The sequence below is a fragment of the Vipera ursinii genome (genome assembly GCF_947247035.1).
Source record: "Vipera ursinii genome assembly, chromosome: 2".
NCBI classification, from domain to species: Eukaryota; Metazoa; Chordata; class Lepidosauria; order Squamata; family Viperidae; genus Vipera; species Vipera ursinii.
Window position 1 is genome coordinate 191,440,217 of NC_139513.1, and position 19,167 is coordinate 191,459,383.

Sequence of the window (19,167 nt, forward strand, 5' to 3'; positions counted from 1 at the left end):
TATATTTCCGCAAAGGATCTTAAAGATGCCAAAGAGCACACCCAGACTCAGGTCAAAATAGACAACACAGGAAATACAAAGCCTCAAACAGGAACAGAAAATAACCTCAAGAGCGCCAGAGGGTATAAAAAATGTGCTCACTCTCTTTTCTTCCAGAGCCATCTTCCTGTCTGGCTCTCCTCTTCAATAAACTGCAACCTTCTTTCTAAAGCAGTCTCCATGTTGTTTATCCCTGGCTTGGACTGAACCATGATGAAGACTTTTCCTTCAATACAAGTATTTGCACATTTTCATTGCCTTCCTGTAGATGGTTCCAAGCTTCCTTTCCATTCTGTTGTAGTTCTGGGACCCACATTTTAGTTTCTTTGTGTTCAACTACCTATTCTCCAATGTACTGCCTATACCTCTATTGGCAAAAAATACAGAAGGTTCTTATCTATATTTTGGAGCAACTGGTCCCAGATCTGTAGTCAATCTAGAAATAGAATATGTTCAGCCTTGGTGGAGCAGTGGGCTAATGCCTCCTTAAGTAACACCAGCTGCCTGCAATTAGTGCAGGTTCGAGTCCCACCAGGCTCAAGGTTGACTCAGCCTTCCATCCTTCCGAGGTAAGTAAAATGAGGACCCAGATTGTTGGGGGCAATAAGCTGACTTTGTAATAATGCCGCTTTGGGGGGGCCCCGAAAGCTCTAATAAGCAGGCATATACATAGAATGAAGGCTATTGCTAAGCACATTGATTTGTGCTTAGATTGTAAGCCGCCCTGAGTCTTCGGAGAAGGGCGGGATATAAATGGGATTAAAAAAAACCCTCAACAAAGGCATTTTTTTAAAAAAATGTTTTCTCACTAAAATATAATAAATGTGGCTTACCAATATCAAATCAAACACATTGGCTATTGCCTTTTCTATTCCTTATGAATAGTCACATCCACAAAAGTGACAGAATTGCAAGCTATTCTGGGTAAAAGACATCTTGAAAGAAACTGCAAGGCCAGCTTTGTTCCTAAGCAACAACTCTCAGCTTAAGAGTCTCTTGGAGAGAAGACATTTTGAGAAATCTTTCAATTATCTCTTTCTGCAGATTGCTTGATAGATGCTTAAAGATACATCAAAAGGGTCATACTGAATGATGCAGATTAACAAAATGTTTTCACATTTAGCAATGCTTCTATTTTAAAAATTGAGTCAAAATAAATTTAGTGTTGGACAAAAAAGTTCTGTATATTTGCTATCAGTTTTCATTCAATCTGATGGCAAAACCTCATTCAGAAATCAGTTCCAAGAAGAGAAATTCAGTGAAATCCTTATGCTGGAGTATGTCTTCTCCAGTCATCTGATCATATCTCTTCAGGGTGTGCCCTCTCCTTCCCTCTCTGTGTAACCATCTGTCTAGCAGTTTGAGTCTTTCTAGCTTGATTCACTTTAGTTAAAACCCAAGGAGACAAAGTCACTGGAGATCTTTCCAATTGGGGCATATGGGCAGCCAGGGAAGCTTGGAATGGAAAGGCAACCAAAAATTATTGCAAGACGGGGGTTTTAATTTTGTTTTAACTTTTATTGGTTTTTAGTGGGGCTTTGTAAATTTAATCTCTTTTAATATTTGTATTTATTGTTTTTATTGTTGTTTTATTGTTGTTAGCTGCCCTGAGTCCTTCGGGAGATAGGGCGGCATATAAGTCCCATAATTAAATTAAATTAAATTAAAATCATACACCATCTGCCATTCCCAAAAATGAAGTTCAAAGCCACCAAGAGAAAATTGAAATAAATTCTCGTCCCTAAAGATGTTGAGAGCTCTGGAATTTCTAAAACTACCAGAGGATTGGAAAAGAACTGATGTGGTTCCCATCTTCAAAAAAGGGGGAAAAAACAGACCCAGGAAACTACAGACCAATCAGCTTAACATGAATACCTGGGAAGATATTGGAAAAGATAATCAAAAACAGATCTGCGAACTTCTCGAAACAAAGTTATAACTAGAAGCTAGCACGGGTTTGTTAAAAACAGATCATGCCAAACCAATCTTATTTCATTCTTTGATCAGGTGACTAAATTGGTGGACCAGCAAAATGCTGTGGATGTGGTACACTTGGACATTTGACAAAGTAGACCATAGCCCACTTGGAAAGTTTTAAAAAAGTGGGATAGACAGCATCACCATCAGATGGATTTTTAATTGGCTGACAAACCTCACTCAAAGAATAGTCCTTAATGGTACTATCTCTACATGGACGGAAATAAGCAGTGGGGTACCACAAGGTTCTGTCCTAAGCCCAGTACTCTTCAACATCTTCATAAATGACCTAGATGAGGGAACAGAAGGTGAACTTATCAAATTTGAGATGACACTAAGCTGGCAGAAATAGCCAACACCTAGATGATAGGCTCAAGATCCAGAGAGATCTTGACAGACTTGAACATTGGGCCTTATCTAACAAAATGAAATTCAACGTAGAGAAAAGTAAAGTCTTACAGTTAGGCAAGAAAAACCTAAAGTACTCATATAGATTGGGTGAAACCAGACTTAATAGCAGCAACCGTTAGAGGGATCTTGGAGTCCTAGTCGACAATCAATTAAATATGAGCCAACAATGTGCGGTGGCAGCCAAAAAAGCCAATGTAATCCTAAGTTGCATTAACAAAAGGATTCAATCAAGATCACGTGAGGTACTAATACCACTTTATAAAGCCTTAGTAAGACCACACCTAGAATACTGCAACCAGTTTTGGTCTCCACACTATAAAAAAGATGTTGAGACTCTGGAGAGAGTGCAGAGAAGAGCAACAAGGATCTTTAGGGGACTGGAGGTTAAAACATATGGTTACAGGAACTGGGCATGGCTAGTCTAGTGAAGAAAAGGACCAGGGGAGACATGATAGCAGTGTTCTAGTATTTGAGGGGCTGTCACAGAGAGGAGGGGCTCAACCTATTTTCCAAAGCCCATGAAGGCCAGACAAGGAATAATGGATGGAAACTGATCAAGGAAAGATTCAACCTGGAAATAAGGAGAAATTTTCTGACAGTGAGAACAATCAACCAATGGAACAGACTGCCTTCAGATGTTGTTGGTGCTTCATCACTGGAAGCTTTCAAGAAGAGACTGGACCACCATCTGTCAGAAATGGTGTAGGGACTCCTGCTTGAGCAGGGGGTTGGACTAGATGACCTACAAGGCCCCTTCCAATTCTATTCCATTCTACTCTGTTCTGTTCTGTTCTCTGTTCTGTTCTATTCTATAAAGAAAAAGACCATTCCTTGATCTCCTGGGGCCACCATCTTTTAAAAGTATGACCTGTTGTTAAGGTATTTTAAGACAAGGACTTACAATTTTGAATATATTTTGAGGTAAGAACATACTGTATTTAATGCTGGATTTTGTCTTGGCTACAGTCAAAATAGCCATCATTTGTAATTCTGAAGGGGAAGTACACTCATAGAAATATTTAAAGCAAATTCAATTTGTGATCTGCTCCAAACACCTTGCACTTGATTTGAGCTCTGGTCTTTAAGTGGCATTGAGGGATAAAAATGAACTTTTTCTTTTTTAATAATTTAATAATTCCAACTCTCTCAACTTCCTTAGGCTATATTTATCCTTCAAGTTCCCAAAGCCCTGTGATCTAAGCCATTATTACAAGAATTTACATTGCATAAGAACATAAGCAGGACCCTGCTGGATCAGCCCCCTGGTCCATCTAGTCCATTAATCTGTTATCAGAGGTGGTCAACCACATTCACAAAGAAGCCCACTAGTTTCCCAGCAGGAGGCTTTCGGAGGTAATCACAATGCTGTCACTGACCCCATAACCTCCATGAATTGGGCCCTTTTTTTAAAGCCCGGCAAACTGATAGCGAGCACATCTGGAGGGCCTTCTTTTCAGGCTCTCTAGGGAAAACAATAGGGACGCGGTGGCTCAGTGGGTTAGGATGCTGAGCTTGTCGATCAGAAGGTCGGCAGTTTGGCGGGTTGAATCCCGAGTGCCGCATAGCAGAGTGAGCGCCTGTTACTCGTCCCAGCTTCTGCCAACCTACCAGTTCGAAAGCACGTAAAAATGCAAGTAGAAAAATAGGGACCACTACGGTGGGAAGGTAACAGCGTTCCATGCACCTTTGGCGTCTAGTCATGCCGGCCACATGCCCATGGAGACGTCCTCGGACAAACGCTGGCTCTTCGGCTTTGAAACGGAGATGAGCACCGGCCCCTAGAGTCGGAAACGACTAGCACGCATGTGTGGGGGAACCTTTACCTTTACCTTTAGGGAAAACAATAACAGGAGAATATTTCCTCTCTGGCTTGGTGAGAACTTCACTTATTTGCCCTGCATGTTTTGGCATTACTTTAGCAGGATCTACCTTTGAAGCACAGGTATCAGCCGGTTCTCCTCATGACTACCCTTCCCCATCTGGTCCCACTAGCTCCACTGGTATTGCCAACAAGCTCCAACTTGAATCTTTGTGTCTCTAGTTTCTGGAAACTGTCAAAGTCACATCTCAATCTAGAGTATTTCTCCCGTTTTCAGAGTATTCCCAGTTCCCACAATAAATAACAGATATTCAACCAGAGGCAGGACAGTCAGGGTTGAAACAGAATTTAATTGAACTGAGGTTTTACTTGTTGGTTATTTTTCTGGATGTTGGTTTTTCTTCTCTTTTTTCTTCTGTTGTTTGTTATTGGATGAGGAGGTCGCTGAATGTGAAACCTCTGTGGCTTAAAGCCGAAATGATAGCAGAGCAAGAGGGAGATGGAGGAAGAGGCAGAGAGTAGAATGTGACCAAACATCTAGGCAGCAATGAGAGGGAGAGAGATCTGAGCAAAGTGCTGGTTGCAAGAGCATGCCCACAATGCACTGACCCACAACAACCCACAAAACATGGCACACTAACGCAGTGTATCATAGCAGACATCTGGCCCTTCACATTCAGAAAAAAATATACAGCAATCAACTTTGGATCAAAGGGCGCCTAACCACAGATGCAGATCCATACCACCTACCAACCTACACGCACACAGACATACACATAGTGCTCGTAATTAAATTGTATTTTGAGGCTGGTAAGAACATATACTCTCTCACTTGTGTTTTCTCTCTCCCTCTCTCTCTTTCTCTCCCCGTCATACATACAAGTGGAGCAAGAAGTTATTGACAATATGCAGCACGCAGGTTTAAACACAACTCACAGAGATCAAAACGTAGATGCTGATACTGCAAGGGACAAAAACACAAAAACACCATCTTGTATCAAGAAGCAAATACAATCTGGACTCCAACGTAAGGACAATCTCCAAATGTGCAAATACTGGCCTAACACCAGGGCAAACATGCTGACATCATTTTGTACTTAGGTATAACGATGACTCAAGCAGGTCTAAACAGCAGACACTGCGTAACACACACAAAGCTGACTTGCAGCACTGCATCATGACAGGCAAAAGGAAGCGTCAGTCTTTGCATATCCTGGGCAATTCCAGTGAGTGGGTCTGAGAAGACCAGGAGCAGGAGAGTGTGGAACAAGAACGATGGAAGATGTGATCTAATGGGCACTCAGAGTCTGTGCACTGAAAGAGCAGGCATGGCCAGAGTATGCCAGGATGCATGCATTTAAAGCACACTTGGATTACGGAAGTTATGTCCAGCAAAGCGAGCTTCATCACCAAGTTCTTCCTCAATCCTATGGAATGCAGACAAAGAGATAGTTAATGGAGTATATTATGGGTGTTATGGGTATCAGCCACATATTAGATACAATCCAAAAAAAGTTAATTTCACATGAAATTTAACGTCGGAACACAACTTTCTGTGGAACACAATGAATGACAGTGTACTATAAAAGTACAGGCTATGAACTGGAACCATCTTTACATTCAAAGCTCTTAATAACTCTTTGTGAGGAAAATACAGTACTGATGGGAAAAATGTGGTTTGTATTTTTTTAAAAAAATTGCTTGTTGTTGCCACTAAATGATATCAAAAATGGGGGCCTGATATACTGTATCAAGGAAATATGGAAACATAAATAGCAACTAAATTTGTTAGCTATTTCCCTGACTTTATAAAATAGGCCACATGATGTGCTAGGGGAAAACCCCAATTCCTGTAGGCAGTGATCAGTCTTTCATCTGTTCAAGCAATGGATGGAAATTAACCAAAGAAAGAAGCAACCTAAAACTAAGGAGAAATTTCCTGCACCAACACTGGAAGTTTTTAAGAAGAGACTGGACAGCCATTTGTCTGAAATGGTATAGGATTTCCTGCCTGAGCAGGGGGTTGGACTAGATGACCTCCAAGACCCCTACCAACTTCTTCTTCCTATTGTTGTTGTTGTTGTTGTTTGTTATTGTTTGTTGTTGTTGTTGCTGTTGTTGTTATTATTATTATTATTATTATTATTATTATTATTATTATTATTATTATTATTATTATTGCTGTACTGTAGAGGAACATTTGCTCATTTCTCCATGCTGCATTGCTACAGGTCAGTCACGTTGGGGTTTTTTATAGAAATGAACAGCTCATCCTAAACATCCCGCCACAACATTTCAGTGGGGTTTAGCAATGGACTTTGGTCTGGTTATTCCAAAACACAGAATTTGTTCTTTTCCATACACTCTCTTGTTCGATATTTCTGTCCTGCAGTGTTATCAAGCTTTCTACTATCACTTTCACTTTTAGTGATACTAAACATCTACTTTCATTTCAGCTCCTGTTGATAGACAGATTGTCTGATACCCTTCCCTGATAGGAAGCAGAATCCATGTTTTCATCAGTGGTTCTTCAAACCACTACTGTTGCCATGCTTCATGATTGACCCAAGGTTCTAAAACTGAATAACAGAATAGGAAGGGACCTTGGGGTTTTTTCTAGTGCAATGCCCTGCTCATGCAGAAGACCCTATACCATTCTGGGCAAATGGCTGTCCAATCTCTTCTTGGAAACCGCCAGTGACGGAGCACCCACAACTTCAAGAGCAGTGGTGGAGCAGTGGTTAGAATGCCATATTGCAGGCTACTTCTGCTGATGGCAGGCTGCCAGCAGTTTGGCAGTTCGATTCTCACTGGCTAAAGGTTGACTCAGCCGTCCATCCTTCCGAGGTCAGTAAAATGAGGACCCAGATTGTTGGGGGTCAACATGCTGACTCTGTAAACCGCTTAAAGAGGGCTGTAAAGCACTGGGAAGTGGTATATAAGTCTAAGTGCTATTGCTATTCTAAAGGCAAGCCGTTCCACTGATTAATTGTTCTCACTGTCAGGAAAAGTTGCCAACTTGTATTAGAATATTCAGTTGCTATATACTGATTGCTTTGCTACTTAAAGAGTTCCCCTTTAAACTCATCTGTCCATAGAACATGCCTCCACAAGCATCAATATTCATAACAAGCAATGGCTTTCACCTTGTTCTGAGGCATCCATTGGGAGTTAAAATAGGCAAGAAAGCAGTTGTGGCATCACGGTCCAAGCCCCATCTCTTTTGTATGCATGTGCAAAGGAGTGGAGTTTCAGTCACAATGTTGCAAGTGCCATCTTGCCTGTTTTGATCCTCCAGTGGAGTCTGCTGATGATGCTATTCATCAATGAAGCTTATTTTATCTCCGGTCTCTTCTGATGATGAGATGAAGAAGTGGTTTTAGCTATAGCTAGACAGGCCAGCGGATCCTTGGCTATTACTTGGTGTTATTTGGGACTCCTGTTTTTGTGCTATGTTCTCGGTGTGATTTTGACAGAATAAAAATTCTTGGGAACATTAATTATTGTTCCAAATTTTTGTTTCATGACTATCCGTTTTTCGGCACTGTGGCCTTAAACCTCTGGATTCATAAACCTCATAAACTGGCTGTAAATGAAGCTGACTTAAAAATGCATTTCTGGCTGTAACCTCTTCTTCTACTTTAGCCACGGTGTTCTGCCCAGATGCTGACTATGACTTCCTATTGGTGGATTCCCCTGCTTCTTTATCCCCACTACCTGTGCCAGAAAGGCAAGCATTAACCACTTCCTTTTCCATGAGCTGGTCCTTAAGGACCTATGATTTCCACTGACAAATCTCATTTTCCATAAAAAAAATGCAGTAAGGAGAGAAAAACAGATGTGCAGGATGTTTTGTTGGGTACTACGAGAAGACTTCCCTCTGGAGGCCCCTAAGAATTTGACTTAGAATAACAACTGAAAGAGATTCCCTGCTGTTTCCATCATAAGGCCGCCTCAGAATGATCCTTAGAACTCAGTCTTTGTTCAGACACCTGAAAGACCTGCAACATAAAGATCTCTACTCCTTATTCCCTTGGCTGCTCTCTGTATTTGGCAGCTATTTGTAGCAATCAAGAAACAACAAGATAAATCTGCTGCAGTGATGGCCTGGGCCCAAGGCAAGACAAGCATTATGTATACAAGGGTAACATTGAGGATCCCATACTGTTTTGATGATGTTGTCAACCACCAGAGCACATGTATGCTCTAGTGCTGTGTTCCTGCTGTGCATTGCTGTGCAGTAGCAACAGGATGCAACAAATCTTTAGCAACAAAACTCCCCTTTTCTTACATTAATCCAATCCAGTGAGACAGACCTCTGCTGGAAGACGATGCAGGTTGATATTCCATTTTACTTCCCTCACATTTCTTACCTCATTAGCTGATTATATTTTGCCAGTCGCTCAGATCTACACGGAGCTCCGGTCTTTATCTGCAAATGTCAATGTCAATTCAGTAATATTTTATGGAGATTCACACAAACATGTCAGTTATGGGCAAAGGCTGCCCAGCAAGAGTACACATTTTCTGTGCTTGTCTGATCTCTGTCATTATATCAAAGGTGTATGAGATGAGGAATAAACCTAAAGTAAGCTTTTTTTTGCTAACTGCCCAGTCTCTGCAAAAGTTTGCCTTAAAAGGGGGGGAGGGAGGGGGAGAAAAAAGGGCCCATTCTTTTTCCTGCTTGTTCTCCTCTGTTCCCACGTTCTGCCCCAAGCTTGTTAACTGTCAGCAGGAAGCAAATGGATCACTTCCCCCCACTCACCCACAAAACTTTGATGCCTAGCTGCTTGTCAGAAGAAACGGAGTGGTGGGTACAACTGGATCTTCACTGCACAGTGTGTTTAGCTGACATGTTTCTGCATTTCTTTAGAGGAGGATCTTGAGATTACTAGAATAACAGAGTTGTAAGGGACCCTAAGGTCTTCTAGTCCAGCCCCCTGCTATTCCTATGCTACAAGCTGACCACAAGTCCATTTGCTGCCATTTTCTGTCCTTTTCATCATCCATCACTTTTTTCTGGAAATCTCCCCAGGTTTCAAGAAATACAGCTTCCTCATGGATCTGCTTGTTATGTCCCAGTCTTTTACCTTACCCACCTCATCGTTCTTTTCTTCTGAACAAAAAGAAACAGTGTTTAAGATGCTAAATTAGGACTAAGAAGGACCAGATTCAAGCTTACATTCAGCCATGAAATCTCAGTGTATGATTGATTACTATCTCTCTTGCTCAGCTTACCACACCAGTGCTGTTGGTATGGAAAACATTGGAATAAAGAATAAAAGTTTCCTCAGCTGTTATGTCATAGCAATATGTTCCATATTCCATCTGATATTGGTCCCCATTCTGCTGGGACTGTATTTAAGTACCCAATATTCTCAGTTACACATACTATCATCTTGGTTATTACAGTGACTGAAAGTTTGCATCTGATTTATTGAAACGTCTATTCTTTGTCAAGCCTTTTGTACATTTTTATCTCACAATGCTCATTTGAATCAGACACCAAATCCAATCTGCCTATGAAGAATTCTGCCACAAGAGTGGCAATATTCTAGCTCTGGCCTGCTTCTTCCCAAAAGGAGACCAGACATGATTTCCACTAGTTAAAACCTACCTGCCCAGTACAGAGTCCCACCACCAGGTCAGCAATGAAGGTGTCTTCAGTCTCCCCTGATCGATGACTCACCATCACCCCCCAGCCATTCTCTTGAGCCAGTTTACAGCTGTAAGTGAATAAAGTGACCTATTAAGTTATTAAAATAACTTAGTGGATTTGCCTCCTGAAGATAATCTTTGGAACGGCCAATGGGCACGTGATAGCACAGAGGCTGTTGGAGAATGGAGTGGCTTAAGAGAACTCACGCTTGAATAGCTTCAGTGACCGATCCAATCTGGTTGACCTTAAGCAGTAGACAGTTGCAGGCCTTCTCCTCAACCGCATGCTCAATGCGTTTGGGGTTGGTCACTGTCAAGTCATCTCCCACTATCTGAATCCCTACATTAGCTGTGAATTTTGACCAGGCTTCCCAGTCATCCTGATCGAAAGGATCCTCAATGGACACCACTGCAAAGGGAAATGAGGAAATTACAATACACCCCAGGCTGCAAATAAAGGAAGTCTCAGTGTTTTTAGCCCCGGAAACAAGGCTTTCACCCTACATAGTCACTCACCTGGATAGTCCCGTACAAAGCTCTGATAGAGGTCACCCAGTTCATCGGCAGAGATGTAACGGCTGGGATCATCAGGGGATTTGAAATCCAAGTCATACTTGCCATCTCTATAGAACTCTGATGCAGCCACATCCATGCCAATCACAATCTTATCAGCATAACCAGCTTTCTCAATGGCTTCCTTGAGCAGCTCTAAAGCTGAGAGGCAGAAATGGAGGCAAGTTATTTAGGAAGGGAATATGTCTTTAAAGAATTTAGAACATCTCTTCAAAGACCTCTCTTTCAAAGTATCTCTTAGTACTGTACTTTTTTTTTCTCACCTTCACTATTCTCCAGGATGTTTGGGGCAAAGCCCCCTTCATCTCCTACATTGGTGGCATCTTTACCATACTTGTCTTTGATCACACTCTTGAGATTATGATAGACTTCAGCACCAATGCGCATGGCATCCCGGAAGCTTTCAGCCCCAACAGGCAAGATCATAAACTCTTGCATGGCCAGTTTATTTCCAGCATGGGACCCTCCATTGATCACATTAAACGCCTGGAAGAATTTAGAAACAGTAACAGCAAACAGGAGATCGTCAGTGATATGTCTCAAAGCACCACACAATAGTTGTAAATGATGGTCTGAAATTGTTTGAATTATAATGGTTTCTTTCATCTGTAAATATCCTAGGTATTGTGAGTGAGCAAAGAGGCTATTTTGTTAGAAGTATTTTCGTTTTACATAGAACTAAAATACCATGTTTGTAACCCTAACCCTAAAGATAAGCTTTGAAAGTTCATGCAGTATATTTAATATGGACATAAAACTAGCACGCATGCAAAGGACTATAAAGGTGTATGGCATATTGGGGAAAATCCAGCTCTTTTGGACCCTTGTTCAATTTGTTGTTACCTCACTCTCTGCTCCATACCTCAGTTTTATGGGTGTGAAATCAAGAAAACATCACCAGATTCTTACGGGGACTGGCAGAATGAGATCTGAATTTCCAGCAAGGTCAGCAATATGGCGGTAAAGGGGTACATCCTTCTCTGCAGCGGCAGCTTTGCAGACAGCCAGGGAAACACCCAGTATGGCATTAGCTCCAAATTTAGCTGTGGATTTTGCAAAATTGATTAGTAAACAGCATAATCAGAGATTACAACCAAAGATCTTTGACCCAAAGATTTTACCAGCGTCCAGCAACCCCACAGAATCTGCTACTCATCTGGCCTGGGATTCCCTGCCTGGCTTAGATAGTAGTTTTTAATTTTGCCACAAATTTTTCCATCGGGCTTTCTACTCGAGAGTAGTCTGCAAACAGTAGCAGTTCATTTGTTTTGAGAGGGAGGCTAACACTTTCCTCCTCTGCTCTCCAAAGCTTTTCAGCCAGAGTCCACACTTGGTGCGCTAGGTTTCCCCTCATATACCTGAAATGTATTTCTGCTGATCTCTCTTTGGCTCATTGTTTCTGCTAACACCCATCCCCTGTGAGTATGCTTATTTGTTCTAAACTACTTAGAACATTCAGTCAGTACTGATTTGGAGCCACTGTGTAGAATCTCCAAAGCCAGTTCCGATAGGCCTTTGCATTTGACCCTGCCAAAATACATCCACTCTAAGCACTGCTAGGAAAGCAATCCATAAGGAGGAGTCCAGCATCAAAAGCATGCAGCCAAGAGAGAGAGACAGAGAGAGACAGAGAGAGGTCAGTTTAGAGAGCAGCTTTATACTGGTCTGCCCTGTTGCTTTGGTGGAATTAGTTATGTGTTTCTATTGACCTCATGTAGACATAAATTATTTGCATTGTTCTTTGCAGAGAGAAAACTAGCAAGACAGTGGCGGTGCTTTGCATCCTAAGTCCATCCAAAGGAAGAAGGGAAAGAATCAGCAGATAAATTGCATTAATTTCAGTGTGTGTGAAAAATAGGACGGGCCCACTCCCTTTTTGACTCATCATTTCCTTTCTTATTTTAATCTGATCTTTTTTTTTCAAATTCTCATCTTTTTTTGTTTCAACTTTCATGATTTTACTTGAAAAATTCCAGAAATTTCCCTTGCTGTCTCAAAATCTATATTGTGGTGAAGGAGACTGAGGAGATTCATGTAGGAGTGAGAGATCAAGCAAAATGCAGAATGATTCTAGGTAGCTCTATCTAGAATTCAGCCTCATTCAATTCAATTGGAATTCTTCTTCCCGTTAATTCTCTAACATGGGAAAGAATCTATTTTGGGACCAAGATTATATTCAGCATTGTGTGGCATGGTGAGAGCTGCACACAGAAACTGCTATTGCCAGATAAGATGTGTAGTGTCAAACGGGAAAATGGATGACGTCAAAGCAAACCCAAAATAGTATACAGTATATGTTTGTGTTTAGGAAGCATAAAATAAGAAACAAAAATAAATGTTTTGCCTTCAGCTATAGACAGCCTTAGCAAAAAAAGAATAGATTAATGTAGGAAGTGGCATAGATAATAATAACACATTCAATGTAATTGTGCCTTTTGGGACAAAGTATACAGGGATTAGACAAGTAAGCTTCAAATAAGCGTTGCTTTTTCATCCGGTTGTCTCCTTATATTTTTTATCTTGGGCTCTGTTTATCATACCAATAAGCAGGTTTTTTTTTTTCAGAACTGAAAATAAAGGAATTTAAGGAATGGGTTTGTGTTGCCTTGCTTAAGCCCCTTCTCTTCTCTTGCATTCAAAATCTGGGTTTATTTGCTGGTCCCAATCCTTCTCCTGCTTTACTTTTTGGATGTTTGTCAGTTTACTAGTCTCAGTCTGCCTTCTTGCTGGGATGTAAGAATGCAATGTGAAAGGAGTGGTTTTCCTGAGCTGTGTTAATAAAAACCTCCCACTCTCAATTAATCACGATTTTGTTCTCCTTTGACTTTTGAATGTGGATTGAAAGGAATGCAACAGATTCCAAATTGCAGTTCCCCAGTCTTGCCCTATTCAGCCTTAGTCTTACCCAGGGGTCTTCAAACTTGGCCCTTTTATGACTTGTGGACTTCAACTCCCAGAATTCCTCAGCCAGCTGGCTGAGGAATTCTGGGAGTTGAAGTCCACAAGTCATAAAAGGGCCAAGTTTGAAGACCCCTGGTCTTACAGGACTGTGCTGCTCTTTTGCCCTCCCTTCATGACCTTTCCCCCCATTTTTTAATGAAGAAAAAAGTTGGCTTTACATTTATTCTCTGTGCCATCCAGTTCCAGCATGAGGTTGTCTATCTTCTCTTGCTCTACAACCGAAAGGGCCTGAAGAAAAGAAAGGTTAATCTCTTAAATGGAAGAAATCTGGATAAAACTACCTGGTAAACTACCTTTAGTTTCACTGAAATTTAGTCCTGTAGCACAGCATTCAGTGTTTGATTGAACTTCATTGGAAAAAAAAAATCTTTTAAAAGTCTTTTAATAATGCCTGTCTTTATTTATTGTCAATAAATAAAATGAGGGGAAAGGAAGGCTGGAAGGAAGCACTTCCAACTGCCACCCTTTTCATGCTCCACATCTACAGAAACCGTTTGAATGCAATCCATATTATCTCCACTTCTCTCAGCCTGCAGGGCCAAAAATGAGGAGCATTTTGACGTGACATGATAGCAGTGTTCCAATATCTAAGGGGTTGCCACAAAGAAGAGGGAGTCAAGCTATTCTCCAAAGCACCCGAAAGCAGGACAAGAAGCAACAGATGGAAACTAGTCAAGGAGAGAAGCAACCTAGAACTAAGGAGAAACTTCCTGACAGTGAAGACAATTAACCGGTGGAACAACCTGCCTCCAGAAGTGGTGAATGCTCCAACACTGGAGGTTTTTAAGAAGAGACTGGACAGCCATTTGCCTGAAATGGTATAAGGTTTCCTGCCTGAGCAGGGGGTTGGACTAGATGACCTCCAAGGTCCCAACTACTACTTCTTCTTCTTCTTCTTCTTCTTCTTCTTCTTCTTCTTCTTCTTCTTCTTCTTCTTCTTCTTCTTCTTCTTCTTCTTCTTCTTCTTCTTCTTATTATTATTATTATTATTATTATTATTATTATTATTATTAAAAATTACTACCCAATCCTGAGTGTTATAGGTTCAGAAGCAATGTAAAACCTTTTACCCCCACTCCACAGGAAAGAAAGAAAGAAAGAAAGAAAGAAAGAAAGAAAGAAAGAAAGAAAGAAAGAGAAAAAGAAAGAAAGAAAGAAAGAAAGAAAGAGAGAGAGAGAGACAGAGGGAGGGAGGGAGGGAGGAAGGAAGGAAAGAAAGAAAGAAAGAAAGAAAGAAAGAAAGAAAGAAAGAAAGAAAGAAAGAAAGAAAGAAAGAAAGAAAGATTGGTGCTTCACCTGAGTTATAGAGAATAAAATGTAAAGCTGTGTTTCTCCAAGCTCAGGAGGAAAATAAAGCAATAGTTCCCTCTAATGGAGAAATAAAGTATCTCTTCCTCAAAAACCAACCAAGCCAAGCCATCACCATCACACCCAGTTTTGCAGTATTTCAATTATATCATCATCAAGCCAAAAATGAATCAGATTGTGTCTGCAGTGCTGTTGAGATCATGGGAACCCAGAAATTCAGAACTGATTTCAAACTCTTGCAAAATCCTTGTATGAAAGTGCTAGGAAGAGGGAGGGTGGGGGGGGGGAGGGAGGAAGGGAGAGAACACACGCATAGAAGCAAAATATGAGAAGATTAAGACTAAAGGGCAACTTACAGAGCTCACAAGAGCAGGGGCAATAGTGCTGTTGATGTGATCCACTGCCTGCAGAACTCCTACAGACAGGAAAAAGATGCAGAGTCACATAGACAGAGTAAAAAATAAATAGAGAGAAACTTGTCAGTCTATCAGCTTTTCTGAGTCATTTCATTTTTGAGAAATTTTACACCATAACATCTGCTGTTGTTGCTAGTTCAAAAGCAGGTGGCAGTCTATGTGTGCACACAGACACACAAGTAGGCATAAACAACCAGTGCTCTCTAGAATTGTTCCATATTGTTTGGTAATTCCAGTTTTAATGCCCCTACCTTTGCCAAGGAATCGGGATTTATCATTGTCACGCAGTTCCAAAGCTTCATAGATGCCAGTGGAGGCACCGCTTGGTACAGCTGCCCTGAACATTCCTGAGAAGAAATCAGAACATGGGAATCTTTCATAGAAACAGTAGCTTAGATTATGGGAGAATTCTGGGGGATTTGAAGTCCACAAGTCTTAAAGTTGCCAAGGTTGGATACTCCTGGTTTAGACCGTCAAACTCGCAAGGTCACATGACCTCATGCAACGTATCAGGACAGTTTTGCCAATGCCAGCATTAGGGTGGGCGCGGCTTCCATATGAGGCATCCGGCCCGTGGGCCGGCAGTTTGACACCCCTGAATTAAGCAGTGAATTATCTCTTCTGGTTACCCAGTTGCCTTCATTTTTTTTTTAAAAAAAAAACTACTTTAAGTATATCATTATTTCTTAAAGACATAGTGAAAGCCATGCAGGCAGTATGATTGACTCAGTTGTTCCATAAGAAATAGCAGTGCTTCAATTTTCCAAAGTTATGGCTAGTGACTGGAAAAAAATTGGACATATGATAATATAGCTACAACTATTGTACATTAAGGGATGCGGTGGCTCAGTGGGTTAGGACGCTGAGCTTGTCGATCAGAAGGTTGGCAGTTTGGCAGGTTGAATCCCGAGTGCCACGTAGCAGAGTGAGCACCTGTTACTCGTCCTAGCTTCTGCCAACCTAGCAGTTCGAAAACACGTAAAAATGCAAGTAGAAAAATAGGGACCACTATGGTGGGAAGGTAACAGCGTTCCGTGCGCCTTTGGCGTCTAGTCATGCCGGCCACATGACCACGGAGACGTCCTCGAACAAGCGCTGGCTCTTCGGCTTTGAAACGGAGATGAGCACCGGCCCCTAGAATTGGAAACAACTAGCACGCATGTGCGGGGGAACCTTTAACTTTACCTTTTTTACTGTACATTACAAATGTAATTACTATACATCACATCAATACAAGTGTACTGTCATTAATGCAATTATAGTTATTTCAATGGTTTAATTTAACATGTATAAAGCTATCTGTCTTTCTTTAAAACAATAGTATAACATTCAGGCTCACTGCACTCATGTTCCAGCCTAAACTCTGTCCTGGCCACGTTTGCAAACTATGTATGAAAACATGTCTCTATTTTTTAAAAATATGCTAAATACATTGCTTCTGCAATAATTGGTGCCTATCTCATGTAAAGGTTCTTGATCATTTCTTTAATAATTAATTCCAGAGAACAATTATGCCATTTTAAGCATTCCTATAAGTTTTTAAAGTTCACTGTGATCCTGTTTAGTAGATGCCTCAGAGATACTTCTGAGAAGACGCAACTGAAAACAGCCCTTCCTTCCTATGCATCTTAGTCTTTTAGAGTCTTGGGAAAGGGAATCTTATAAATTATCCAGCCAACAAATAGGTTTTAGTCAATGGCCAAGCTTTTGGTCATTTTTTTCTTTTTAAAATTCATTCATACTTATAGACTTGGCCTTTACTTATTTTTTCTTATTTATTAAGTTTTTATAGCTCCAATCTTCTATTTCATTTCTGTTCCCTTGTTTGAAGAGCATTTTCTTTTTCTGCTTTCTTTTTTATATTATTATATTATATTATTAACTTTTATTTATCAAAGTTGGGAGGTGGGTGGAAAAATAAATGTGCTGGCTCTTTACATATTTTCCTTCCTTTTCTCTGATTTTTTTTAATTCTATTTCTCCCTTTTTTCAAAACCTAGACTGTCTTGTTTTTTTTACTATTCTTATTGTCTTCCTTTCCCTTCTTTTGCTTTAATTTCTCTTAATCCAAGGTTCCTTTTACAGAAGACTTGGTACAGTTCCAGGTGGTAGTTCTAAAGTGCATATAACCTTGCCTTCTGTAAATCACCATGTTGATTTTCTTCTCACTTGATTGCAACTTGCAAATCATTTTGTGATTTGAAGCCCTGGAGTTCAGTGGTATTTGGGATCAGGATGGTCTTCTGCTAATAAGAATCCTTGCAATCTGCATCATCTGCCTTGAGTCTCTTTCTCCTTGCTCTAGCTGTGAAGCTCCAAAACACAATAGGTAACAGGATCAGCTTCTAGTCCTGATTTCTTTCAGGTTCTTTTCTAAACTCTGAAATTTATGAGCATGTTATGGGCACCGTCACAAAATGGCTGCTGTGGAGGGCTTATCTGTTCACAAAATGGCTGCCTAGATGACTATGGCTAGTCACAACACATTAATTTATCACAAGAGAAATGGATGAAATTGCTCCTTAAGGTTTATAACACCACTTCTCTTCCTCTGAATGAATGGTGGAACTTTACGTGAAGGGCTTTATGCCATATATAGAGGTAGAACATTTCATCAAGTTATTTCCAAGTGAGGTTTCTACACTATTACTGTTCTCATACTCATGAAATTTGACTGGAAGCTCATGGAATTCCCTGAAAGTATAAATAATGCCCTCCTACTTTTTTATGTTTTCCCATCACTTTCATATTTTTGCCTTTTGATTGCTAATACTAAGAATCCTCCAACAGAAAGCATTCCTGTTGGGCTTGAAGAAAAACAAGAGTAGGCTTGTTGCCTGTTGGCCAAGTCTGATGGGTACAAGGGCTGGCCTGAGCATCAAAATTAACAACTTGTCAAAGAAGAAGTACCATGACTTCTTCTAACTTCCGAGTATGAAAACCATGAATTTCAGATGAATTTCAGAGGTCTATGTATGTAAATGTAAGAATTCCTATCACTTTTTTTGCTTCATACCCTCCTACTACTGCAGGAATGTTCCTTTCCTTACTCTCTTGGCTCTAGTGGTAGGAATTAATAAGCTAAAATTGAACTGCTTAGATTCTCAGTGAGGCATTTGGTAGAGATGGGAGGAAAAAGGAGATACTTCTCAATCCTTCTTTTAGGGTTGGTAACACCTGACCTTTCCAGCTCACTTCCTCTCAGAACAAATCCATTAGCTCAGGGGTAAGCAACTTTGGCTCTTTTATGACTCATGGACTTCAACTCCCAGAATTCCTCGGCCAGCTCTCTCGGCTCTAGTGGTAGGAATTCTGGGAGTTGAAGTCCACGAGTCATAAAAGAGCCAAGGTTGCCTACCCCTGCATTAGCTCAATCCATGGGCTGCAGAAGGTGCAAACGTCTACTTCCTTGTCAGTTTGTACCTTTTGAGGTATACAAATCCACCTCGACAGTTGGATTCCCACGAGAGTCTAGGATCTCACGAGCCCGAATCTCTTCAATGGACATTGTGGAAATGGGGTTTCCTAGGGAAGAATAAAGACAGAAAGCCCAAGAAAAGAACGGAAGACAAAGTTAGCTTTGAAACATTCATCCTATGTTCCATCACATCCATGTTCCCATCAAAAAGCTCTTCAGCTCAGAATAGAATTTAAATGTACAAACAGTATAACGAGTGTGAAGGATAAAATGGGGGTAGTTGGTAATGCCATAGAAGTCTTACATTGTGAATATGTTTGGTTCGAATTGACGAGGACTCAGAGTGGTTAACACTGAACGAGTTTATTGAATACACAAAGTCAACTGTCAAATGTCAAATGTTGCAACCCTTTTATAGAGAAAGCGTTTGAACTGTAACCAATACAAACAGTCTGTTTTCCCGCTCCTTGGTTGTGGCGTCCAATGATTGCACCTTATTTTCCCGCTTTAAACCTTGCAAAGCTGCACAGTGTTTGCAATCTCTTTCATGGCTTATTGCTAACTATTTACATACACAACACCCCTTA

At 40.7% G+C, this 19,167-nt stretch overlaps 1 protein-coding gene across 2 annotated transcripts; it reads right to left on the reverse strand.

Annotated features, from left to right (window-relative positions):
- Positions 1–5,529: 5,529 nt before the first annotated feature.
- ENO2 (enolase 2) lies at positions 5,530–18,670 on the reverse strand (the record flags this gene model as incomplete). 2 transcript variants are annotated; one of them, XM_083356609.1, is made up of 11 exons in its annotated part: positions 5,530–5,673; positions 8,620–8,678; positions 9,864–9,972; positions 10,112–10,313; positions 10,421–10,618; positions 10,741–10,963; positions 11,387–11,520; positions 13,597–13,666; positions 15,103–15,161; positions 15,414–15,509; positions 18,586–18,670. In XM_083356609.1, 11 exons carry the CDS (start codon positions 18,668–18,670, stop codon positions 5,604–5,606), a joined length of 1,305 nt encoding a protein of 434 aa, XP_083212735.1. In that variant the 3' UTR covers positions 5,530–5,603. The 2 variants fall into 2 exon arrangements, with proteins under 2 accessions (XP_083212735.1, XP_083212736.1); XM_083356610.1 differs by lacking the exons at positions 13,597–13,666; positions 15,103–15,161.
- Positions 18,671–19,167: the final 497 nt, after the last annotated feature.